This window comes from Canis lupus, chromosome 33 (genome assembly GCF_003254725.2).
Source record: "Canis lupus dingo isolate Sandy chromosome 33, ASM325472v2, whole genome shotgun sequence".
Taxonomy (NCBI): domain Eukaryota; kingdom Metazoa; phylum Chordata; class Mammalia; order Carnivora; family Canidae; genus Canis; species Canis lupus.
Window position 1 is genome coordinate 11,434,633 of NC_064275.1, and position 27,430 is coordinate 11,462,062.

Sequence of the window (27,430 nt, forward strand, 5' to 3'; positions counted from 1 at the left end):
AAAGGTTTTATGTTAGAAACCCAACTCCACACTTTTCCAGCAGAGTGGATAGATTATTACCCATAAGATTTCAAATTTCCTCATTTTAGCCACACCGGTCTTGTCCCACTGTCGTCTGCCCTTTGCTTTGTGAAGGGATAGAACAAATCAGACGTGCTTCTCTTTGAGGTCTGCTCTGGGGATTCTAGGAGGTGAACTGTGGCTTAAGTTCAATATGGTAGTGAGAGCTGCTGTTGATCGAGGATTCAGGGGTAGCAGGCATATTCTGAGTTCTTTATCTGGAGTCACTCGCTGAGTTCCCCCCCCCCCCCATCAATCCTTTACTGTAGGTGTGGTACATTGTCCTTTTACCTATGAGGCAACTAAAGGACACAGAGGTTAGCACACTTGCTGAAGAGGACATAACTTGGAAGTGAGAGAGGCAGAGATTGATCCTAGGCAACCCGGCTCCACAGCCTGGGCTCTTAACCACTGTTATGTTGCCATAGGAATTTGTGAGCAGTAATCTCTTAGACACGTCAGAATCTCTTGATGACGAAAATTGAGTATTCTCTTAGCCTCTCAAGTTCCTAAAAGCTTTGAGCTTTACCAAAATACCAAAATAAATTTTATAATCTTCCAGCCTTTACTTGGTCAATCTGATTTTTTTTTTTTTGCTTATTAATTTTTGCTCCCTATCCCAACAGTGAACAAAAACTAAAGTATCTACCCTAGTGAGTAGGCTTACATAGCTTCTGGTCCATGGGTGAAGAAAGCAGGATCAAAAGAATCCACATAGATAGTGGCGGAGGTGAAACCAGAACTCAGGACTGGTTCTAGTATTGGCTATTTAAGAGTGCATTTCTTATTTATTTGAAATGTTTTATGGTGCACTACGGACTGGGTTCTGAATGAGGAGCTTGAGATACAGATACTAGATATGCTCCCTTTACTAAAGAAGTTAGTCTAGGTTGGGCCATCTATGGAATGAAGTCATTGCAGAACCACTTAGGTATGATGATATCATCCTGTATGACGTAAAAAGATGACGTGGCTTAACTCAACCTGTGGTATAAGATAGGAGGGACTTCACAGAGACAATGCTTGAGCTGGACTCTGAAAATTTAAGACTTGACAGACTGAGAAAAGGGAAAGGAATATTCAGAACTGGCACGTACAAAGACATGAAGAACATTTGAACAACTGCAAGCTCAGCAGAAGTGAAGAAGGCCTGGGGTGGGAGGTGAGGATAGAGTGTAGACAGGAAATCCCCACCATGGAAAGCCATAAATGGTTTCACACTGAGGAATAATATTGGATTTGAAGTTCAGAACCTTCATTCTGTCTTGCACTGGAGCCAGGAAATCAAATTCTAAGGGAGTTGTAATTCAGACCTAAAAGAGGGTAGTGGCAGGAGGGATGAAAAAGCAGCAAAAACAGGTAGTTAAGAATACTGTTCAGGTTTCATCTGAAAAATCAAAAGAGGGACATGTGGAAAAGGCATGGAAATTACATCTCCCTTAGCCTATTGCTTGTCATTTGATGTGGCAATTCCTGTTAGGCAAACCCTCATGTTTGGATTTTTTTTTTTTAAGATTTTATTTATTTATTCATGAGAGACACACACAGAGAGAGAGGCAGAGACACAGGCAGAGGGAGAAGCAGACTCCCTGCAGGGAGCCTGACGTGGGACTCGATCCTGGTCTTCAGGATCACTCCCTGGACCAAAGGCAGGCGCTAAACCGCTGCGCCACCCAGGCTGCCCATGTTTGGATATTTTTATGGTTACCGTCAAGTCTGACCTCCAGCAACTGACTACTAATCTGATGGCTCCTAGTCTTAGATGTCTCACATGGTCCTTTACCAACAGACACAACATCCCCCTCCCTAGCCTTTTCCAAGTTCCTCGGCCCTACTACTTCTCACCTTTGCCTAAGTAACTGTTTTATGATGTGTGGTGCCCTGAGTTGAAATGTTTTACCTCTGGAGTTAACATGAAAAACCTTGTGTCTCGTTTAGGCTGTCAAATGTTCTTCAGTCTTATCACTGGTCGAAATTTCCAGAAGGAATGTATCACACCCTCCTTCCCTTCCATGTCTAGAGGAGGCCTGATGGTTATTGAAAGGGTTAAATGTTTTACTACTAATTTCCTTGCATAAAGTAAGGGCCCAATAAAAGTTCTAAAGCACCCACTTTAAGTACATAATTCCAGCACAATGTGATAATTTATATCACATTTATTGTATTGAAATTATTTGCTTATGTATATTATTTGCTTATGTATATCCCCCCATTTAACTGTATGTGCTTTGAGGGTCTAACTATTACGACTACATGTGGGATGTTGCACATACTGATTACTTTCACAACACTTTATGGCTCTTGATTTAAAAGTAGTTACTAACATTCTTTTAATTCTCCATTGTTCCCTCTCCATTATATACTGAGCCATTTTATGTATTCTCCCTTATGTAACAAATTATTAGAAAATCCAAAAATTTAGAGAGCAGATGTTAGAGTCGATTAGGAATTCTCAATTGTCATCTGAAGATCTTCAGCCTTTCTCAGATATGGTTCAGAACCTTAATAGAACTGACTTTGAGTTCTAGGACACAGAAAGAGCTAATTCATGTAAATATCTTAAAATGATATGGTTTGGGTATTTAAACTATCTGGGATGGGCATTTTGTACTACTTTGTTCACTTAGCTCCTAAATCTAATGTCTTTTGCTTAACACAAAGAAAACAGAAATGCCGTGAAAGAAATGTTTGTGTTCGTTTGAAAAATAAAATACCAACTCCGCATTTTGTTAAGATTCATTTTATAAAATACCTTAAAAGAACAGATAAAGTACTTGAGTTTACATAATAACCAGAATTGAAAAAAGATGAATATAAATTAATTGAACACATAACTATTTTGCCACATTAGACAAGTTTAAAAAAGGCATTAAAAAAAATAGTAATCGGGAAGAAAACCCTTCACTCTATTGCTGTCTTTTTTTGGAAACTTTTTCTAGAAGCACTAAAATTCCAGGTCAACAGGCAGTACCTGTATTGTTGAAAACACACTGTAATTTGCTTCCAAATCTGTCAGCTTAAGAGAAAAAATTAAAATTTTAACCAGGTTCGATAATTCAGTGCAAATTAAAGCTTCAAGTCGAAAATTCAAGAGGAAAAATAATGTCCAAACTGTAGGAAATGCTTCTGGAACTGAAAACGAAAAAAAATTCACATTATGAAGAAATCTTTGCAAGTGTTCTTGTGTGTGAGATATTGAGTTAACAACAAATGGGCCCTCTGAAGTTGCAATTAGGGCTTTAGTAAGACGATTTGCAATGTGGGCAAGGAGAAATGGACAGGGAAGAGCTAAAGGTCATTTTGTGGAACGAAGCTCAAGTTAACCATAAGCACTGCTTGGATTCAATTCTAGAAAATTTGGCCAGGATATTGCAGACATCAAGGGGAAATAAAGAAATTATGGAACTAATTTACTTGACTATCGTTGAGGATAAGTACTTCTATCCCCAGAATATGTTGGGAGATGAGGGAGAGCAGGTCAATGTTGGCCATGATATAATTATATGGATTCTAGGGTGTACTGGCTTAAAAAATAATTATATTACCTAGTCTTGAGAAACAGGAAGAACGTCTAACTTTCTGGATCACAGTGAAACCGAGTGTCAATCATTTCCAATCATTAATAGGGAAGTAATCATTTTTATAATTATTCTGGTTTAATTATTTCCACAAAAAATATATATTTTTTTGCATTTGGTAGTCATTGGTAATAGGTAGCAATGGGTTTTTCATGACTGCATTTGATAGAAAGTTTCCCTCTTTCTACTACATTCCATACTAGCTTCTGATTCATTCTTTTTAATGATAAGACTAATGGTTGCTATCGAGTATCAGATGTAGAGATCTTAGTGGAGGCTGGGAAGTCATCTTTGCAAAAATAGATCTAAAAAAAATGTAGGTCTAAATTTACTATATTGTCACGTCTAATTCTCACTGGAGGTTTTCACACATTATTTGAAAGCTGTTTGAATGATGTGCTGTGGTTTTCTAACATTTGTATTTTACATCATTCTCTACTAAAGTTAGAACAATGTTATCACAATGAAGTGGCAACTTTTGGCTTTTAGTTGTCCCTAGGATCAGCAAGTCTTAAAAGCAAAACATACAGTGCTACTCCAACATGACATCAGAGACCGATTAAAAAAAAAAAAAAAGGTAAATAATCATGATGATGTACATGGAGTTCCTAAATCGATGGAGGATTAGCTGATGCCATTTTTAAAACTGTAAAACCTGCACTCATATACCTGCCCACAGGTGGAACATCTAAGGAAGAGTAAAAATTCCTCTCCGGGGACACTGAGCAGTGCAGACTCTACTTGAAGAAATCAAAACACCCCTGCCTGTGACTCAAGTACCTCCTATCATGATAGCCAAACCTTTAAGGGCACGTGTCACATGTCACTTTGCAAAACAACGCATTAGTTCCCCTCCCCAGGTCAACTTGCTGACTGCTCCAGGCTTGAACCTCAGTTTCCATGGGGTCCTGCTAGATGTTTGGTCCTGTCCTTTCAAATCCTGAAGAGAGGCTCACTATCAGATGCATCCTTTTACATCACACAAGGTGTGAAGTTGAAAGACGAGTGGTAACAAGGTGCACAAGCCTGCAATGAGTACATATTTAGAAAACCTTCTGTGGGCTCAAGCACTTTACACAGATCTGGTCCCATTTCTCCACTAACTTCTCATTAGGCTTTGTCCACCAGAGAGAGACTTTTGCCATCAAAAGCACAGATAAAGAATAACAAAACATCAGATCAGAATCAGCTTGTGACAGTTTGTGCTTTAAAAACACAGTGCCTAACAGCGTCAAGCACATCATAGATGCTCAATAAATATTTGCAGATTAAGACTAATAACATGGTTTCTGTTTGGGGAGGAAAAAAAAAAAAAAAAAAAGCAAAACTATATAAATTTCCTTCCCCTGACCGGAGGCAGCAACGAGAATCTACAAATTAAATATGATTCTGATTTGATTGCAGAGATTTTTTTTTTTTTTTTTTGGCCAAAAAGAAAAAAAAAAAAAAAAAAGAAAAAGAACAGAACATTGCCACAGTAGCATTGGCACTTAACAGTGCATCAGGGATTTCACTCTTTCCACTGCAATATGGACTGGTTCCTACACCTGTTAGGTCCCAGAGGGTAGTCGACCCTCAAATAGGAAATGAGCTCTCTTCCACTTTGGGAAAGGTAGGAGCATAGTTTTATCTGAAAACTATTCATATATTTCAGGGAGTGGCCCTCGGACTCGGCCCGCCTCACGGTAACGCAGGCCTGAGGGTCAGGGAGCCGCACTCTAGGACGTCAGCACGGCGTTCTAGGACGTCAGCACGGCGGCGTCCCACGCAAGTGCGCGTCTCCCGCCTCCGCAGCTGCTTCCCACCTACTAGCTCCTGTGTTTGCAGAGTAGGGACACCCGAGGGATGACAGAGGAGACACGGGAGGTTAAGGGATCACGACACTTTCGCTAAAAAGGGACGTTCCTCTCTATCGTATGAAAACCCCTTATCAGAAAGGCAGCGAGTTCACCGACGAAGAAAACGCTTTATACATTCATAATTTTCCCGTCTCACAACAGCAAAGGTTTCCAAAAGAAAGACTCAGTAGTGAAGGCCACACACTTTTTTTTTTCCTTTTTCTTTCCTTTTTTCTTTTTTTTTTTTTTCTTTTTTTGCATTAGTTCGATACGCTGAAGATCAGAACCTCTGAAGCATCCTGTAACTGGGCGAAATGGCGTTGGACCCGGCGGCGCGTGGGGCGGGGCGGGGCGGGCGCGTGACCGCGTGACGTCGCCGCCGCCGTGACGTCGCCGCAGCCCCGACGGCGGCCTCGCGGGGGCCGTGGCAGCGAACCCGGAGGCGCGCAGCGGGCCGCGAGTCGGCCGACGTGTAAACAAGGAGAAGCGGTTCACAGATCTCGAAGTTCAAGGGAAGTAAACGTCTTTAAATTATTTCTGTCAGTTCAACCCTGATTCGAAAAGTATGGCTGGCAGGGCGAGGCCCCGGGCCCGGGCCCGGCCGCTAGAGGTGCAGCCGCGGGGAGACGGGCGGCGGGTAGGCGAACTCGCGCAGGATGCTCCGGGCCACCTCGACGTTGTTCTGGGCGATCTCCAGCGCCCTCTTCACTTCCTCGAAGGCGTAGCCCTCCCCCATGAGTTTGGCGATCTTCGCGTCCACGTTTTCCGACGCTGCCTCGGGCCCGTGGGGCTTCCGGTGCTGGACCTCGGGGGCGGTCCTGCGCGGGCGCGGCTTGGGAGGCCGGGCTGGTGCCTGCGAACCATCTGTGAAGATCAGAAAGAAAGAAAAAAAAAGAGGTGTCCTGTCAATAATGGGATGAAAAAGGAGATCCCGCGTCACTTTGACCTTCTGGTATGTGAACACCCTATTGTTTTTTCGTTATCCCCGTGTTTTATATGCGGTCGCGGGGAAGGCTGTCTCGTCCCCATGCTGAACGTTGATAATAATAAAAAAAAGAACTGGGTCCGCAAGTGTTGCAAGTTTGAGGAATCAGTACGAATTTATTCCCGATTCCGCAGTGATCCTTGGAGCCCCGTGAGATGACAGCGGAGGAGGGAAGACGGCGGCAAAGGCCAGGAGCCTCCGGCGGCCCCTCCTCGGGCCCGGCGCCCCTGCCAGTCGGATTCAGGTTAATAATGACCTCGACGCTTCGAGCTACTGGTGGTTAAAGAGGCTGAACCGAGAGGCAGACGCTCGGCTTTGCTCACCTACTTTACCCCGATTCCAGCGCACGAAGTTTTGCTGGAGAAACAGCAAAGCCGGCGGGGCGATCCGGGCTCTGAGTCCGTCCCCTGAGGAGTTTCTCAGAGTTCAATGAAAGGACACTGGTGCCCACGGGGAGACCGTAACCTGACTCAGGCAGAGACTTCGAGCGCCCGGCCCTCGCAGGTCACGGGGCGTGGGCTGGCACCGAGAAGGCTCTGTATCATGGATGTCCATGATACCCATATTTGGTGCTGTATTTCAAAAGCTTAGATTTTAAAAAGATGATTAGGAATTATCAAATTTATGCCGTGAAACACATTGATGGATTTAAGACTTTTTAGACACTGACACTTCTTTAATATCCTTTCTCAGGCCACTGACAAATGCCAAATGATAAATCTAAGGGCATACTTAAGTACTGTTTCCTGCATTTATGACTAAACATCTCAAGTTATTCTGGTCTGCTAAATTGCATTTCTTACTAGGTTTTTAGGTTCCATTTATTTTCTATTAAGTATTTCCATTATGTCATGCAGCGATGGACAATAAATTTTACTTTGCTTCTAATGATTTCCAGAAAAACCGTTAGAAATTCTAGCAGGCTTACCCTTTAATCAATCACCACAGAATTCATACATTGAAATCTTGTCTGTTCTGATTTACTTTGGGGTGAGAAAAAATACCTACACTTAAATGCAAGTCTAAATTCCTCATTTTCTACAGGTAACTCTCTAAGAGTTTTTCTAATACTGTTATTTTGCTTTTGTCCAAAATACTGAGAAGGACATATGAATGTAAAGCATCTTTGAAAAGAATAGCTAAATATGCTCCTAAAGTGGGAAGGATACGATGGCAGCCGGAGACACACCTACCAGTATTGACAATGAAGTTTTAAGATTTACAACTTTAAAATTTAATAACCATGTGTATTTTTAATTGAAGTAGAGTGGACATACAGTATTATATTAGTTTCAGGTGTAAACAGTTATTTGACATTTATAAACATTACAAGATACCAGTGAGTGTAGTTACCGTCTGTCACCCTACAAAGTTATCATGATGTCACTGACTATATTCCCTATGCTGTGCCTGTGTTCTCACTGGAAGCCTGTCTGTACCTCTTAATCTCCTTCAGCTATTTTGCCCATTCCCCAAATTCCACATAACCACCAGTTCTCTGTATTTATGTGTTTTTTTTTCATTTTTTTTTTTTAGATTGCACATACAAGTGAAATTTTATGGTATTTGACTTATTTTACTTCGCATGGTACCCTCTAGGTCCATCTACATTGTCACAAATGGCAGGATGTCACTATTTGTGGCTAATATTCCCCAGTGTGTGTCTCTGGGTGTGTATATATATCTTTATCCATCTGTTGATGGACACTTATATTGCTTCCATGTCTTGGCTACTGTAAATGATACAAAATTGCATATATATTTTCAAATTGCTATTTTTGTTTTCTTTGGGTAAATACTGAGAAGTAGAATTGCTGGATCATATGGTAGTTTTATTTTTTAAAGGAATCTCCATATATTTTCTGTAGTAGCTACACCAGTTTACATTCCCACCAACAGTACAGGAGTTCCCTTTTCCCCACATCCTTCCAATGCTTGCTTCTTGATGATAGCCATTCTGACAGGTGTGAAATGATACTCCCATTGTGATTTTGAGTTGCATTTCCCTGATGATTAGTGATGTTGAGCATCTTTTCACGTGTCTGGTGGCCATTTGTGTTTTTTTTGTTGTTGTTGTTTTTTGAAAAATGTCTATTCAGGTCCTCTGCCAGTTTTTTTTATTGGATTTTTGTGTGTGTGTGTTGGATTATAGGAGTTCTTTATATATTTTGAGTATTAACCCTTTATTGGGTATATAATTTGCAGATTTCTTCTCATTCAGTGGGTTGCCTTTTCACTTTATTGATAGTTTCCTTTGCTGTGCAAAAGTTTTTGAGTTTGGTGTAGTAGCAATTGTTAATTTTTGCTTTTGTCACCCTGCCCTGGAGAGAGAGATGCAAAAAAAATTAAGATTGAGGTCTAATTTACTACATACGTTTTTCTCTTTGGACTTTTAAGGTTTCAAGTCTTACATTTAGGTCTTTAATCCTACTTTGAGTTTCTTTTCACATATAGTGTGAAGTGGCCCAGTTTTCTCAATACCATTTATTGAAAAGACGGTCTTTTCCCCATTTTATATTCTGGTCATCTTTATCACAGATTGACCTTAGACATGTGGGTTTATTTCCAGGCTGTCTATTCTGTTCCAGTGATGTAGGTGTCTGTTTTTGTGCCAGTAATATGCCGTTTTGCTACAGTTTGTAGTATAGTTTTAATATGGCACTGTGATACTTCAAATAGCTAAAGCATTCTTGAGATAGGAACAAAGCTTAAATTCTTTGTGGTTTCATACAAATATTAGTACTATTTGTTCTAGGTCTGTGAAAATGCTATTGGTATTTTGATAGCGATTGCATACAATCTGTAGACTACTTTGGGTAGTATGGTATTTTAGCAACATAAATACTTCCAATCCATGAACACATCTTTCCATTTAGTTGTGCCATCTTCAGCTTCTTTTACCAGTATCTTATAGTTTTCAAAGTACAGGTTTTTTTTACTTCCTTGGCTAAGTTTATTCATAGGCATTTTATTCTTTTTGCTTTGTTTTTGGGGGCTTTTTTGGGGCATTTTATTCTTTTTGATACAATTGCAAATGAGATTATTTTCTTAATTTCTCTGATGGTCCATTATTAGTATATAGAAATAACAATTTTTATATGTTAATTCTATATCTTGCAATTTTACTGAATTTATTTATCCTAATAGTTTTTTGGTAGAGTTTTCTATATATGGTATCATGTCATCTGCAAATAGTGACGGTGGTACTTCTTATGAACTTAGATGCATTTGTTTGATTGCTGTTACTAGGACTTTTAGTACTACGTTGAATCAGTTATGAGAGTATCCTTGTCTTGTTCTAATCCCAGAGGGAAAGCTTATAGCTTTTCACTGTTGAGTGTGATGTTAACTGTGAGCCTGTCATATACAGCTTTACTATGTTGAGGTATATTCCCCATCTAACCACTTTGTTGAGAGTCTTTATCATGAATAGATGTTGAATTTTGTCAAAAACTTTTTCTACATCTATTGAGATGATCATATTTTATCCTTCATTTTGTTAATGTGCATCACACTGATCTGCTGATACTAAATCATCCTTGTATCCCTGGAGTAAATCCCACTTGATTGGGGTGAATGATGCTTTTAATGTGTTTTTGAATGTTGTCTGCTAATGTTTCGTTGAGGATTTTTGTATCTACGTTCTCTCAGGATATCAGCCTGTAATTTTTTAAAATAATATCTTTTGTCTGATTTTGCTATGAGGGTAATTCTGCTATCGTAGATTGAATTTGGAAATGTTCCTTCCTTTTCAGTTTTTGGGAATATTTTGAGAAGGATATATATTAACTTTTCTTTAAATGTTTGGTAGAGTTCACTTGTGAATCCATCTGGTCCTGAACTTGTGTTTCCTGGGAATTTTTAAATCACTGGTTCAACTTCATTACTAGTAATTGGTCTGTTCATATTATTTCTTTCTTTCTGAGTCAGTCTTGGAAGATTGTGTTTCTAGGGAGTTAGCTATTATTTCTTCTAGGCTGTCCAAATTACTGGCAAATAATTTTTTGTAGTAGCCTTTTATAATCCTTTGTATTTGTCAGTTGTAACTTTTCCTCATTCCTTTTTTTTTTTTTTTTAACAAAGATTTTATTTATTTATTCAGGAAAGACATGGAAAGAGAGGCAGAGACACAAGCAGAGGGAGGAGAAGCAGGCGCCATGCAAGGAGCCCAATGTGGTACTTGACCCTGGGAATCCAGGATCAGGCCATGAGCCAAAAGGCAGACACTCAACCACTGAGTCACCCTGGTGTCCCTCCTCATTCATTTCTGATTTCATTTGAATCCTCTTTCGCTTGATTAGTCTGGCTAGAGGTTTATCCTTTTTTCTCTAAGAGCCTGCTCTTAGTTTTGTTGATTTTTAACCCCCCCCCCCCCCCGCTTTAGTCTTTTCATTTATTTCCACTCTGATCTTTGTTATTTCTTTCCTCTCCTTCTAACTTTGGGCTTTGTTCTTCTTTCCAGTTCTTAGGTGGTAAGGTTAAATAGTTTGAGATTTCTGTTGTTTCTTGGGGTAGGCCTGTAGGACTATAATCTTCCCTGTTTTCACTGCATTCCAAAGATTTTGGAAGTTTGTGTTTCCATTTTCATTTGTCTCAGGGTATCTTTTTTAAAATTTTTTCTTTGATTTCTTCACTGACCCAGATTGTTTAGCAATGTTGTTTAGTCTCCATGTATTTGTGTTTCTTCCAGTTGCTATAACTGCTTCCTAAATTCATACTATTGTGATAAAAAAAATGCTTGATATAATTTCCATCTTCTTAAATTTATTAAGAATTGTTTTATTGCCAAACATGTGACATATCCTGGGGAAGGTTTCATGTGCACTTAAAAAGGTGTATCTTGCTGCTTGGGGATGGAACGTTCCATAGAAGTTCCATATAAATCTTAGTCCATTCAGTGTAATGTGTTATTCAAAGATACTGTTTCCTTATTGATTTTCTGTCTGAATAATCTATCCATTGATTTAAGTGAGGTATTAAAGTTTCCTGCTATGATTTCATTAGTGTCAGTTTCTCCCTTTAATTCTGTTACTATTTATGTATTTAAATGTTAGTATGTTAGGTACTTAGGTATTTAGCATTGTTATATCCTCATTAGATTGCTCTTTATCCTTATGTAATGCCCCCTTTTTAGGTCTGTTTTGTCTGATGTCCACCTTTTGTTTTCTCATTTTCATGGAATACCTTTTTCCATGCCTTTTCTTTGTAGGTATCTTTAAGGTGTGAACTCTCTTGTAGTCAGCACAGGGATGGATCCTGTTTATCCATTCATTCACCCTGTGTCTTTTGGTTGGAGCATTTAGTTCATTTATATTTAAAGAAATGATAAAAATGTAGTTATTGCTATTTTGTTAATTGTTTTTTGGATGTTTTCACAATTCTCTGTTCTCTTTAGCTCTCCCTTTTTGATTTGATGACATTTTTTAGTGTTATGCTTGGATTTCCTTCTACTTTTTTGTGTATGACAGGTTTTTATTAGTTTGTTACTAAGAGTTTTCATATATAACTCCCTATTTATATAGCAGTTTATTTTGATTGTCACTTGTTTGAACTCCTTTTGAAAGCACTATGTTTCTACCCTCTACTCCATTGCATTGTGTAATATGTGCACCCCTCAAGTAATTACTGTAGGTACAGTTGTTTACCACGTTTGTCTTCTAACCTTTGGGGTAGTTTTGTAAGTAATCGATCTATTAGTTTTACTATATAGAGCCTTTTTTTCCCCCTTCCATTTAAGAAGTCCTTTTAATATTTCCTGTAAGGCTGGTTTAGTGATGAACTCTTTCGTTTGGGAAACACTATCTCTCCTTCAATTCTGAATGCTAATCTTGCCAAATACAGTATTCTTGGTAGTGGGTTCCCCCCTCTGCCCCCTTTAGTACTTTGAATATATCATGCACTCCCTTCTGGCCTGCAAAGTTTCTGCTGAAAAATCTGCTGAAAGTCTTACAGGTGCTCCCTGTACATAGCTAGTTGCTTTCCTTTTTGTTGCTTTTAAGATTCTCTCATCTTATTTTTTGGCATTTTAATTATTATGTGCTTGTGTGAATGTCTTTAGGTTCATCTTGTTTGGGGCTCTCTGTGCTTTCTGGTCCTGAATGTATTTTCTTTCCAAGTTAGAGAAGTTTGCAGCTATTATTTCTTCAAGTATGTTTTCTGTTCCTTTCTCTTCTCCTTCTGACACCCTTATATTATAAATGTCAGAATGCTTGATGTTGTCCAAGAGGTCCCTTAACCTATCCTCATTTTTTTCAGATTATTTTTCCTTTTTGCTGTTCAGCTTGGATGATTTCCACTCCTTGGCCTTTGAGATTGCTGACCCATTCTTCTGCTTCCTCTAAGCTACTACTGATTTCCTCTAGTGTATTTTTCAACTCAGTTACTGTATTGTTCAGCTCTGGTTGGTTCTTTTTTTATGTTTTCTTTGTTGAAATTCTCAGAGTGTCTTTAAGACCAATTTATTTGAACTCCTTATCAGATGGATTGCATATCTGTTTCATTTAGCTTCTCTTCCCCACCCTCCTGAGGTTTTGCCTTGTTCTTTCATTTGGAAATTCTTCGTGTCTCCTTATTTTGCCTGACTCTGTGTTTGCTTCTATGTGTTAGGTAAGTCAGCTATGTCTCCTGGTCTTGAAGATAGTGGCCTTAGATAGATGGTGTCCTATACAATCATCCCCTGGTCATCAGAAGCAGGTGCTTCAGCGGTATTGCATGTGTGAGCTGTGTGTGGGTGGGATTGGCCTCTACCCTCGTCCTGACCAAAGCTGCCTTCTATGTGTGGCATGGTAGAAACATTTTAGGGGGAGATCTATATAGGAAAGGGCAGAGTGGGGAGAGCAGTGCTAGGAAAGTAGATGGAGAGCATCCAAACCGGAGACCACCAGCATTGGATGAACGAGGCTGAAGGAAGGCAAGAAAAATGGTGTCTGCCAACACTTCCATTCCTGGAAAAAGTTTCCGCAGATCTCTGCCCCAACCTGCATATACCCTAAAATAATTACTGAATCTTCACTAATGGCCCTGGTGCTTTTCAAACTGCTGCCTCAGTACTGGGTCTTGGAGTAAGTTTATGTACAGGCCCTTTAAGAGTAGAGTGGAATCTTGATTTTTCTATGGTCCTCAGGCTCTTCTGAAGTGAAGCCCCACTGATTTTCAAAAACATCATTGGGTTTCATATTCCTGATGCACATCCCTAGGGTGAAGGGTGCCCAGTGTTAAACTGCTAACTCCTCAGGGAGGACCTCTGTAACCTGTGATATCCCTCCTGCTTCTGGGTTGCTGTGCCGGGGCCTTGGTTCCCAGCCACATCTCATCTCTGCTCCTTCTACCCTTCTTGATGTGGAAGAACGGTTTTGCTAATCTTCAGGTCATTCTCAGAAAGAGTTGCTCTATCTGTAGTTATAGGCTTAATGTGTCTGTGGGAGGAGGTGACCTCAGGGCTACCTATTCTACCATCTTGTCCTTACTCTAAACATACGGATTTTTGATCCTGGTAAAGGACACACACAAAAATGACCCATTTCACCAGGAACAACCCAAGGAACTTATCTGTTATGTAAGGTGGCTCTAATAAATACTGGCAATGGAATTTGCAGATGACTATACTTGAAAAAATAAGTAGTAAACATAATTTAGGAAACCTAAGTTAGCAACGAAAAACACATACACAGACATGATGATTAAATCAACTCTAGAGAAGTGAAGATATCTCTGATCCTGGAACTGGTATATTTGCACACAAAATATATTTCAAATATCAACTATGGAAAGTGATTCAAACAATCTCTGGACGGAATCACGATCGATTTTAAAGACTTTTCATTAAAAAAAAAGGGGGGGGGGACTTAAGTAAAGATTTACTTTCCTAATAGGTATTTTCTCTTGAATTCCAAAGTCACATATCCCAGCACATTTAATCCTAGTCCTCACTGCTCTAACTCAAAGTTTATTTCCTCAAGAGTGCTGATATCTCTTCAGAATCTTACAGATGTTTGGAATTTGTGAGGACAGGTGACTTGGGAACCCTACTCTTCTGCCATCTTGCCCTGCCTCCTCCAGATGTTTGGCATTTGAACACTATCAATGTATCTGAGCCTACAAAGAGAAGTAAAATGGAATCTGTTGCAACTCTGGCCACCTGTTATAAATTTCTATTGGTGAATTTTTTTTTTAGTCCGGCATATCTTAATTTTTTGTTCAGTTGATTTAACTGGATAGAGTAGCTCTGCACTAGGTAACTTACAGCTACAAGAGACTTTTCTAGATACAGATGAGGAACATCACATGGAGATGGGATTGGTCAGGTGCATTTCACTTTGGCAACTAAGATTTGGACCTTAAGCTAAGCCATTTGTACAATTTTCACTCTCTAAATCTATTTTCCTATTTCATTTTTAGAGGTATTATTTATACCTTCTTGGTGAGGCAGAATGCAAATTAATTAATGTAATGGTCTTTTCAGCACATATACTGAACATTAAAAGGAAAGGACAATGAATTCACATCTATGATAACTGCTATATTTAAATACTGTGACAGTAATTACTATAAATTAATAGTAATGTCAGAGAAGTGTGGAAGAGGAACAAAACATGAAAACTTGTTGTGAGTGCTTAATTCCATAGAAAGCTTAAGCAACATCCTAGTAAGGAAGATCTGTTACAACCTGAACTAAGAGTGGAAACTATTAAAAAGGAAGCGGTGGGGAGGGGCAGGGAGGGGCTCCTGGGTGGCTCAGTTGGTTAAGCAGCCAACTCTTGATTTCAGCTCAGGTCATGTCAGGGTTGTGAGATTGCGCCCTGTTTTGGACTGTATGCTGGGCATGGAGCTTGCCTGAGATTCTCTTAAGAAAAAAAAAAGGGGGGGGGGGGGGAGAACAGACCATTTTCATGCTCATCATTAGAGCAAACTGCTTAAAAGCAATCCCTCTTTCTATATATCCTTCCCCAAAGTTTACAGACAGCCTTCACTTTCCCACTTGTTCTTTTTTCACAATGTCTAAAAGAGATATCAGGTCCTTATTGCCTTTATAATGGATAGGTAATAGAAAGGAACAATGAGACAGAAGATGAAATTATCTTATAGTTTTCCAAAAGTTGTTATAATTTGGGGGTATACATTGTAATAACTATGAATCTTATCAACTCAATGGGAATTTCTGTACCAGAATAAATGTCCTTTCGATATCTTCTTAAGGATGACATGTGTTTATTCTAGTGCTGCTGCCCATGCTCATCGTATTTTCTAACTATGAGAAATGGCAACCATATCAAAGTAAGTGCAAGAATATATGGAGTCTTAGGATATAAACAGTACATCTTTCTGGAGCACCAATTTTACTTAAGGATGTGAGAAAGTTATTTTTAAAGAATTTTATTTATTTGCTTATGAGAGACATAGAGACACAGGCAGAGGAAGAAGCAGGCTCCATCCAGGGAGCCTGATGTGAGACTCGATCCCGGGTCTCCAGGATCAGGCTCTGGGCTGAAGGTGGTGTTAAACCACTGAGCCACCTGGGCTGCCCCATTTTTTTTTAAGATTTTGAAATGAATACATATTTATCAAGGAGGAAAATGTAAAATTTGTATGAATTTTTAAGATAAAACAGACTTTGAACAACACTGAGGCTTTAACCAGAAATGGACAATCGGGAAATTGATTCAGAGTTAACCCCTTGGTGGGCTAAAAGATTTGAGAAGTACTGGTTTAGGGTTAAATCTTGATTCAATTTTCATTTTCTGAGCATATAAATGAGCAAAGCGGCATCAAGAAAAATCCTGGATGGCATGGGAATTATCCTGAATACATGGTTAGAATACCTTAAATGATTACTCCAGGTCATGCATTCTAAATGAGGGCAGTATCCCCAGGAGGGTGAAAATTGGTCCTTAAGGGACAAGAAAAGATCTTAGATGCTAAAAGGGTACACAGAAATATAAAGTATATCTGTGGTATTAAACTGTCATTGTTGCAGGAGTGATTAGGAAAAAAGAAAGGTCTAAAAGAGTCCTTGGGCAGATTATGATTTAAAAAGGCAAGCTACGTTGCTGTAGTTCACATTTCTCAGGGTTGATGGCACCTCCACTTCAGGGGCTAACAGCTATCTCACCACAAGAGATCCTTATTACTTCCTTCACTGTCTAAATTTTGAAAGATTTGCCTAATAAGTAAATGTCATCACATCGATGAATACACTATTTGTTATATTAATCTTATTTAATAAAACAAACACCAAGTTTCTATATTTCTAGACAAAAGCAAAGGCATTTAACTCATTTTTCTTGCAAATAAAGTTGGGATTTCTGTTAGACTTCTAAAATGTTAGTCTTTGACAGCACATATAAATGATGGACTATCATACAATAATTTAAAATGCCACTTTATAAAAAAATTTAATGATGTGGTAAGATACTTATGAAACTGTTAAATGGAATTGAGAGGGAATTGACATACTGAGTGTGATCTTGACTTTGTGAACATGCACACAGATAAACATTAGAAGGAAGTACTCCAAATGGCAATAATGTTCCTGATTGATGATGGGTTAGAAGTGGCTTCTTTTTCTTGTTTTTGTATTTTGTTCTCCAACGTCCATATATTACTTTCATTAGAAAAAAAACCAAATAGCTTCAGATCCCCTCTGTTAGCTTTACAGGTCTAACTGCTCAAAGATCCAACATGGAGAAATAACCTGATATATAAAGTATAGAAAGCATATGGTGGGTGGCTTCCTAAGATCATGTGAAAAAGGACCAGGATTCAGGTTTCAAAATCTCTAGTATAATTCCTAATACTCTGTTCCATCCCTCTGTCGTCATTACTATTCCTTTGCTACTATCAGATTTTATCACTGGGCATCTCCAAACTCAGTTTAGCAATCACTGTTATATACATGTGTGATTTTTTAAAACTTAATTTGGCTTAGCTGCAGGCAGGATAACAAATATACACAAATAGCTTACTGATAATACACAGAATTCACATCCTATTACACAGGTACTTACTAGTTGTGAAACCCTGGGTAATTTATTTTCTTCTATAAATTGACATTAATACTATTTCAGATTGGTTGTGAGGAATACAATTATGTCTATTTATATAAACTCTTCAATATATCCAATAAATGATATGTATATTAAACTCTCTCCATATAAATGTACATTTATATATAATTATATAGTTACACATATACCTATATGTCTATATTTAAAATACTAGCTTTAACATTTGGCTCACAGTAACTGCCTAACAAATTTAGAAATGATTATTATGTACAATCTGAGACATCATCTCTAAATTAGAGTAGCTTACTACTTCATGGTATCCATGAAGTACTGACTACTGAGTAAGTAGAACTACTTACTGCTTACTTCATGGATAATTTATTCCATGGATGATATTTAAGATAGACATATAAGTTACTTCTAATTCATGGGTAATATTTGAGATAGACATCAAGACTCAGACTGATTTTCTCAACTATAACAATATCTGAGAATTAAAAATATAAATTTAACTGATCAAGGCATTAAAATAAATTTTAAATACGTAATTATGACTCTGTTATCCCACTGGAAGTTGGATCAATATACCACAAACTTCAATTGCTATCAGTATAGATACAATAATTTTATAAGGACATGTATTAATATAGTTTTCACTAAATTACAAATAAAAAAATTTCAGATACACAGTGATAGATAATATGATAATTAAGGCTAAAGTTATACAGTTTTGTAATATATCCAGAAAATGGTTATAGGAAAACTATATTACTATTAAATTTGTAAGAAAAAAGATTCCAGATACTGTGGTTTGAAAACTAGAGCTGTATGTAAGGGAAGATATTTCAGGTAGTTATATTGTAGTAAAACTTTTTAACACTGCATTTTCCTTTGTTGAAACACACAAACATAATTTATCTTCAAACATCTTATCAGTGATGACAATACACAATTCCAACCCTTGAGTGAAGTGAAGCCATGATTTTCAACTGAGATCTTAAGGGAGAGAACTTTAGAATATTTGGTCTTAATATAAAATTCATTCAATATTCCATTACTTTTCCTTTAAGCTAGTAAAAATAAAAGTAGTATTGGAATTCCTTTTATGATGAGACCTCCTTTAAAATGTTTTACCAGTTACAAACACATTTAACATAAGTCATGTGCTGATATTCTAGTTCTTTTAGTGTTACCTTGAACTGTCTTCTAAATACCAAGAATAGGAAAAGGTTTCCCAAGAGCTAATGCTGCACTTCATCCAAATGAGCACAAGCACATCATTATGACTTTTTTATTCTAATAAATTTTATTCTATAAATTGGATTCCCTAGACTTTTAAAGAATGGTACTCAAAATGTAGCACATTATAACCTAAAACAAGAGAAAAGCAAACTGGAAAATCTATAAAAGCTCACACATAGATAGTATAGACATGAGCCCCATATAACTAAGATTCGCATGTAAAGAAATTTAGCAAAAAAAATTATCTGCCTCACATACAAGTATATGTGAATTTAACAAGTCTGGTAAAATCCATTTAAAAAAATCCACTTATTATTAACATTCATATCATTAAATATCAATTGTCACATCTAAGAATATTATATTTTGGAGGGGAGGAATAAAATATTTGGAACCACTGTTGGTCCATGTAGACATACATGCATGCATTCTTTTTAGACAGGAAACATTTTTAAATCAATGAAAAAAATACTTTTAAATTAAAAAAAAATCCTTTTTCACAGAAAACATATATAAAGCACTATCATTTATTTAGAACATCATAAAGATAAGAGAAACTGAATTTGTAAGATACAGCAATTATACTAGAATCCTTAAAGGTCATCTTTATAAGACATTAATAAAAACCCATCACTACAAAATAAGGGATTTTAGAATCCCAAAGGCACATGGCACCCAGTCTCCAGTTTTTAATGGACAAACCTAATCCAAAGGACAAGCCCAGTCCCTCTGCTGGTGTGAAATAAACCAGTGAACAGCCTGTGAGCTGCATGTCAGCAAATAATCTTGATGGAAAAAAAGTATCTTATTTTCTGTGGTTGACTGTGTTTGTAAAGAGAGTTCAGGGAGTAGGTTGAAATATTTGATGTTACAGCTAGCTGAGGCCCTCAGAGTAATAATCAAGATGATTTTATCACTCAGGTAAAAGCTAGTTCATGCTCCTTGGTAAATGCTTATTTGGGGATATTTCACCAAGGGTTGTGACTCAAAAGTTCTTCCTTGAAATTTCTAATGTAATGCTAATCAGAATTCCTAACATTTGAAATCATTATGTGAATGATGCTCCTTTAGGCTCTACAACACCCACATATTATGGAGCAAAACTGTAAAGCAGCTGTGTAAATACAGCCTTTTGGCCACAACTCTTCAAAAGACTTGAATACATGTTTCTTTTAATCCAGAATTGGTGGCAGTGAATATATTATTTTAAATCAGTCATGGTACTTTTCTTGAAGTTATAGTTTAAGGTTATTTCCTTAAGGGATCTGCTTCCTTCTCTTATATAGAAGCTGCCAGATAATGTCACTTCTTCCTGAGTTTCACATTTTTTTCATATCTGGAAATCAAAACTATGTTTCAAGGGCTACCTAGGGATATATCTGAAATCTTGGAAGGATTACAAGTAAATACGAAGACAGCATGGACCAAAATTTGAACAGGTTAATAAAATTTTCTATACTTTTCTGAGATATCTTCAAACATTAGAACACGTAAAATCATAGAGGGACTTCTACTTCTCCCACTCGTGTCATCAAGTACATAAGAACTACTATGTTGATAATTCTCAAAGCAACTCATTAATTATCTTGATTCAGAGGTTACAGAATATATGGCTGTCACTATCAACAAATCTTCTTGAAAGGAGATAAGAATCTACAAAGGAAAAACTTCTGATGTTTACAATTATGAGGCAAAAATATTGTTAATTCTGGTCTAAAATGGCACTGTAGGAAGACCCTAAACTCACCTCCGCCATGGACACGCCAACTCTGCACCTATTTACAAAGCAATTCCTCCTGCAGAACTGAGGGCTGACTGACCAGCTTCTGTACAACAAAAGATAGACCACAGACAGAACAGCAGGAGAGATGGAATGAAGGGAACTCCCACCCGATGTCGCCAACTGCAGTGTAGAGGGATGGCTCTGGGGGACCAGGAGCAAATTTGTCTGCACTAGGGCATGGAAACAAAGCTGGGGTTTAAAAGAGCAACTAACTATAAAAGGACTAGCCCTAGAACCCTGCCACACAATGGGGACACTACTAAAACTCTCTCCAGGTTGGAGAGGCTGGTGAATACACAATTTCCATTCCCCCTCCACCTTGATAGAATGGATGGGAGCAGGGTCCAGCACCTTAAGTGGATGACCACCCCACTGAGCCCTGGGCCCCTAGTCCACACCAGCTCTAGCTGTCCCACCTAGGCATCCCCAGAGTGTGCACCCTGGTCAGCACTTGCTGCAGCTCCAGGTGTTAACGCTGAGGTGGCAGATACAGAGAACCCTAGAAAACTTCCCATACCACCTCAGCTTCACATGGTTTGCTAGGGTGCCCTGGGATGCAGAGTGCTCTGGGATCTCCTGGCTCATGCCTGCATTGGCTCCAACTGCTTTGCTGGGACACCCTTCCCCCCTCCCCAGTATGGAGCATGGTAGGAATCCCTAGCCCATGCCCATCTAGGTTCCACCTGCCCTGCCAGGGCACCTGCTGCATGGAGTGTCCCATGCCCCCAAAGCCTGTGTTAGCCTCAGCTCTGGTCACCCCTCCAGGGTACCTCTGCATTGAGCACCCCGTGACACCCTGGATTGCCGTCACTTCAGCCTCAGCTGTCCTGCCAGGGCAGGCTCTGCTTGGAGAGCCCTGCGACCACTCCAGCCCATGAATATTTCAACTTAGGGACCTCCAGCCAGCCAATCTTACAAGTACAGAGTCTATACAAGGGAGGACCAGCCAGCCAATCTTACAAGTACAGAGTCTATACAAGGGAGGACCATATACAAGACTGTTCCTTCAAGATTAAAGTTGCTGTTCTACCTAATTCAAAGACATAAAAATCAAAATGACAAGACAGAGGAACATGCTCCAAATGACAGAACGAGACAAAACCTCAGAAAAAGAACTAAATGAAATGTAGATTATCAGGCATACTGCTTAAGAGTTTAAAGTAATGATCATAAAAATGACCACTGGGCTGCAGAGAAGAATGGAAGAACTCAGTACTTCAATGAAGAGATAAATATAAAAAGAACCAACCTCAGCTGAATAATACAATAACATTGTATTATTGAAATGAAAAATACAGTAGAGGAGATTCACAGTAGTTTAGCATATGCAAAGATATAGATCTGGAAGACAGGATAATGGAAAGCATCCAAGATAAACAGCAAAAAGAAAAAATAATTTAAAAAATAAGGACAGGTCAAAGGATCTCTTGGACAACATCAAGCAAACATTTGCATTATAGGGGTTCCACAAGGAGAAGAGAGACAGAAAAATGTATTTTAGGAAATAGGTGAAAACATCCCTAACCTGGGGAAGGAAACAGACCTCTAGATTCAGGAAGCACAGAGAAGTCTGAACAAGTTGAATCCATGGAAATCTACACTATGACACAATAATTAAAATGTCAAAGGTTAAAGATAAAGAGAATTTAAAAGCAGCAAAAGAGAAGCAAAAAGTTATATACCAGGGAAACCCCACAGGTTGATCTCTCAGCAGAAATTGTGCAGGCCAGTGGGAGTGACATGATATAGCCAAAGAACTGAAAGGAAAAACCTTACAACCAAGAATACTCTACTCCAAAAGACTGTCATTAAAAATTAAAGGATAGAGTTTCCCAGACAAAAAAAGAGTTGTTCATCAGCACTAAACCAATGTTACAAGAAATCTCAAAGGAACTCCTTTAAGAGAAAAGCTTATAGTTAAATTGTGAATAAAAAGAAGTAAAATATGAAAACATACATAAAATGTGGAGGGGGGAGTAAGAAAGCTCTTTTAGCATAGGTTCAAACTTAAGTGATCATCATTACTATTATAGACTGCTATATAGTTAGGATGTTATATATGAACCTCATGGTAACTATAAACTCAAAACCTATAACAGATACAAAAAAAATAGAAAGCTAAGCATAATACTACAGAAAGTCATCAATCACAAGTAAAGAGAGCAAGGAAAGAAGAGCATAAAAACTATAAAACAACCAAAAAACAATGGTCTAAATATTCTAATCAAAAGACAGAGGGCAGCCAAATGGATAAAAAACAAGATCCATCTGCATGGTATCTACATGAGACTTGCTTCAGATCTAAAGACATATATAGCCTGAAAGTGAAAGGATGGGGAAAAAAAAAATTCCATGGAATGGAGATGGGAAAAAAAAAAAAAAAAGCTAGGGTAGAAATTTTATTAGACAAAATAGACTTTAAAACAACATCTGTCATATGAGACAAAGAAGGACATTACACAATGATAAAGGGATCAGTTCAACAAGAGGTTTAATGGGTTTTAAGTATCTATGCTAGCAATACCAAAGCACCTAAATACATAAAGCATATAAGTAGCAGACATAAAGGGAGCACTACTGAGGATACTATAGTAATAGTAGGGGATACTGACACTCCACTTAAATCAATGGATTATGCAAGCAGAAAAATCAATTAGGAAATGTCGTCTTTGAGCAACACTTCAGACCAGATGAACTTCAGATATATACAGAATATTTCATGCAAAAAAATATACATCTTTTCAAATACACATGGAACATTCTCCAGAATAGATCACGTTAGGCCACAAAACAAATCTCAAATTTAATAAGAATGAAATATCCTACATCTTCTCCAACTACACGTTATGAAATTAGAAATCAATCACAGGAAAAACAGGAAAAACTGGAAAAAGGACAAACGCATGGAGGCTAAACAACATGCTACTAACAACCAATCAGCCAACAAATCAAAGAGGAAACAACACATGGAAACATGAAAATGAAAACAAAGGCCTAAAATATTTGGGCTATAGAGAAAGCATTAAAGGGAAATTTATAGTGATACAGACCTACCTCAAGACAACAGAAATCTCAAACAATCTACACTTATACCTAAAAGAACTAGAAAAAGAAGAACAAAGAGAACTCAAGTTAAAGTAGAAAATAATAAGGACCAGAGCAGAAATAAACAAAATAGAGACCAAAAACACATTGTAAAAGATCAATGAAACCAAAAGCTGGTTCTTTGGAAAAAAACAAAAACAAAACAGACAAAATTGATAAACCTTTATTATCAAGGAATAAAAACACAAAATCAGAAACAAAATAGCAATTGAAATCACAGAATACAAAGGATTATAAGAAACTACTACAAAAATATTATATGCTGACAAAGTGGACAGACTAGAAGGAATGGTTAAATTCCTAGAAACTTCTGAAATTCCTAGATCTTCTGAAACTAAATCAGGATGAAACAGAAAATCTGAACAGATAATTAATAGTAATGATATTGAACTGAGAATCAAGAACCTCCCAACAAAAGTCCAAGACCAGATGAATTCACAGATGAATTCTACCAAATATTTAAAGAAGAGTTCATAAGTATTCTCCTCTAACTATTCCAAAAAACTCCAGAAGCTTCCAAATACATTCTGCAAGACTAGCATTTACCCTTAGGGTAAAACCATCAAGACAAAGCCACCACAAGAAAATTACTGGTCAGTATCCTTGATCACATATTATCCTAGAGAAGCAGGGATGCTTCAATATTTGCAAATCAATCAACATAATATACATCAACAGAACAGGATAAAAATCTTAATAGATACAGAGAAAGCATTGAACAAGATTCAACATCTGCTCAAGAGAAAAACTCTCGACAAAATGGGGTTAGAGGGAACATTATCTCAACATAATAAAGGGCATATATGAAAAATACACAGCTAACATCATACATAATGGTGAAATACTGAGCATTTTCCCTAAGATCCAGAGGAAGACAAGGATGTCCGTTCTTGCCACTTTTATTGGATACAAGACAGGAAGTCTTAGCCACAGCAATCAGAGAGAAAAAAAGTCCAAATTGGTAAAGTAGTAAAACTGTCACGGTTTGCAGATGACATGATACCATATGTAGAAAACCCTGAAGATTCTACCAAAAAACTGCCAGAATAAATGAATTCAGTAAAACTGCAGAATATAAAATTAGTACATAAAAATTGGTTGCATTTCTATACACTAATAATGAAGTAGCAGAGAGAGAAATTAAGAAAATCTTATACAACTGCACCAAAAAGAACAAAATATCTAGGAATAAATTTAACCAACGAGGTGAAAGACCTGTACTTTGAAAACTATAAGACATTGGCAAAAGAAACTGAAGATGACACAAGCAAATGGAAAAGTAATTTCATGCGCATGGATTGGTAGAATTAAAATGTCATACTACCAAAAGCAATCCACAGATTCAATGCAATCTCTATCAAAATACACAAAGCATTTCTCCACAGAACTAGAACAAACAGTACTAAAATGTGTATAGAACTACAAAAGACCACAATTGCCAAGGCAATCATGAAAAAGAAAAACAGAACTGGAGGTATCACAATCCCAGGTTAATAGTTTATCTTTACTAAGTTATAGTAATCAAAACACTACAGTACTTGGCACAAAAATAGACACATAGGGCAATGGAACAGAATTGAGAGCCCAGAAATAAACCCATGATTATACGGTCAACTAATCTACAACAAAGGCAAGCATATACAATGTGAAAAAACCAGTCTCTTTAACAAATGGTATTGGGAAAACTGGACAGCTTCATGCAAAAGAATGAAACTAGACCATTATCTTACACTATACACAAAAAGAAACTCAAAATGGATTAAACATCTAAATGTGAGACCTGAAACCATAAAATTCCTAGAAGAAAACACAGGCAGTAATTTCTCTGACATCAGCCTTAGCAACATTTTTCTACATGGGTCTCCTCAAGTAAGTGATTGGGACTACACACAAAACACTTTTTCACAGTGAAGGAAACCATAAAAAAAAAAAAAAACCCAGAAGGTAACATACTGAATGGGAGAGGCTATGTGCAAATGATATATTTGATTAGAGGTTAATATTCCAAATATATAAAGAACTTCTACAACTCAACACCCCTCCCTGCAAATAACCAAAAAATGGGCAGAGGATCTGAATGCATTTTTTCAAAGACATACAGGTGGCCAAGAGACACATGAAAAAATGCTCAACATCACTAACTATCAAGGGAAATGCCAATTAAAACCACAATGAGATCATCTCACACCAGTCAGATTGGCTGGAATCAAAGAGAGAAGAAAAAAGTGTTGGCGAAGAAGATGTGCAAAAAGGAACACTCAAGCACTGCCGGGATTGTAAATAGGTACAGCCCCTGGGGAAAACAGTCTGGAGGTTCCTCAAAAAATTAAAAATAGAAATACCATATGATCCAGAAATACCATACTGATATTTACCCAAAGAAGTTAAAATCATTAATTTGAAAAGACATATGCACGTTTTCTGCAGCAACATTATTTATAATAGTTCAGATATGGAAGTAACCCAAGTGTCCACTGATAGCTGATGTGTGTGTATGTATATGTTTGTATGTCTGTGTGTATATACACACAGAATATTTCTCAGCCATAAAAAAACAAAGAGATCTTGCCATTTGTGATAACATGGATGGACCTAAACAGTATTATGCTAAGTGAAGTAAGTCAGAAAAAGACAAATACATCTGACATCAGTTATATGAGGAATCTAAAAAACAAAACAAATAAACTAAAAGCAGAAACAGACCCACAGAGAACAAACCAATGGTTACAAGAGGGGTAGAGTGTGGGGGATGGGCAAAATCGGTAGAGGTGAGTGGGAGATACAGGCTTCCAGTTATGGAATGAGTAAGTCACAAGGATAATAGGTACAGCACAGGGAATATAGTCAGTGGTATTGTAATGGCACTGAATGGTGACAGAGGGTAGGTTCACTTGCAGTGAACAGACCATAAAGTATGGATTTATCAAGTCCCTACATTGTACCCCTGAAACTAACGTAACATTGGGTCAACTGCACTTCAACAAAGAAAAATGTGTGTTCAGCACAGCATATACATCGGCTACTCTTCCTTTTACCCACCTACTCCCCTATTCAGCCAACCATTTATCCAAGAATCGTGTGCTAGGCCCTCTTGTGAGTGTATGGGGACATAGCAGTGGAGCAAACAAGACCCTTATCTTCAAAGCATTAATATTCTAGCAAAGACAGACAAATAACAAACCAAGCAAACAAATGAATGGCATTTCAGATAGAGACATTTTTTGAAGAAAAATAAAGCACAAGGAGGGTATAGAAAATGACTACATAAGGTATATGGGACTATTTTAGATATAGTGGTAGAGGAAGGCCTCCTGAAGAAGCAATTTCATCAGCATTTCATTATTAACGGCTAGGAGTATGACTGGTATTTACTAAAATGGCACATCCTTCTCCCATTCTGCTTAATAGCTGCCAGTGGAGCACTGCAGCACATCCCTTTGAAAATTAATAGTTTGGTGCCAATATTAATTCTAAAGAGATTTTTTCCTTTAGTTGAAAAATAAGAGAATGCAGCATTTTGATGTACAAAGAGATTTTTCCCATTGCTCCTATCTGGTAGGGCAAAACAAAAGTTAGAGAATGAATAGGTTCTGAGTCAGACTATGTGCTTTACTAAGTGAACAAAAGATAATATGAAGGTATCATTTTTTTTTCTTTTTAATGAGGCAGTTTTGTAGGCATTCCTTTCATAATACAAGCTTTATAAGCAAATTTTAAAGCGATAAAAATACTTTTTAGGCTGGCAGTTGCTCATTAAATTATATAATGAATAAAAAGATGCTCTGAAAAGCAAAAAGCATGATATGAACGTTAGGAAGGCATTATAACTATTATTG

General features: G+C 37.6%; 1 protein-coding gene and 2 long non-coding RNA genes across 17 annotated transcripts in view; 1 reads left to right on the top strand and 2 right to left on the bottom strand.

The window, feature by feature from the left end:
* Positions 1–2,784: 2,784 nt before the first annotated feature.
* CBLB (Cbl proto-oncogene B) overlaps positions 2,785–27,430 on the bottom strand; it is a 409,638-nt gene continuing 384,992 nt past the window's right edge. For 14 of the 15 annotated variants that reach the window (XM_049105236.1, XM_049105235.1, XM_049105233.1 and 11 more), the window contains one exon: positions 2,785–6,340. In XM_049105236.1, coding sequence (XP_048961193.1) covers positions 6,081–6,340 — 260 coding nt within the window. In that variant the 3' untranslated portion in view covers positions 2,785–6,080. The remainder of the gene's footprint in view (positions 6,341–27,430) is intronic. The other variant, XR_007407886.1, reaches the window with a different exon arrangement.
* Positions 6,292–25,533, top strand: LOC125754223 (uncharacterized). The gene is made up of 2 exons (XR_007407888.1): positions 6,292–6,428; positions 6,596–25,533. It is a non-coding gene; the product is annotated as an uncharacterized LOC125754223 (long non-coding RNA).
* Positions 15,818–27,426, bottom strand: LOC125754224 (uncharacterized). Its single transcript, XR_007407889.1, has 2 exons — positions 20,454–27,426; positions 15,818–17,151 (listed from the first exon to the last, which is right to left on the bottom strand). It is a non-coding gene; the product is annotated as an uncharacterized LOC125754224 (long non-coding RNA).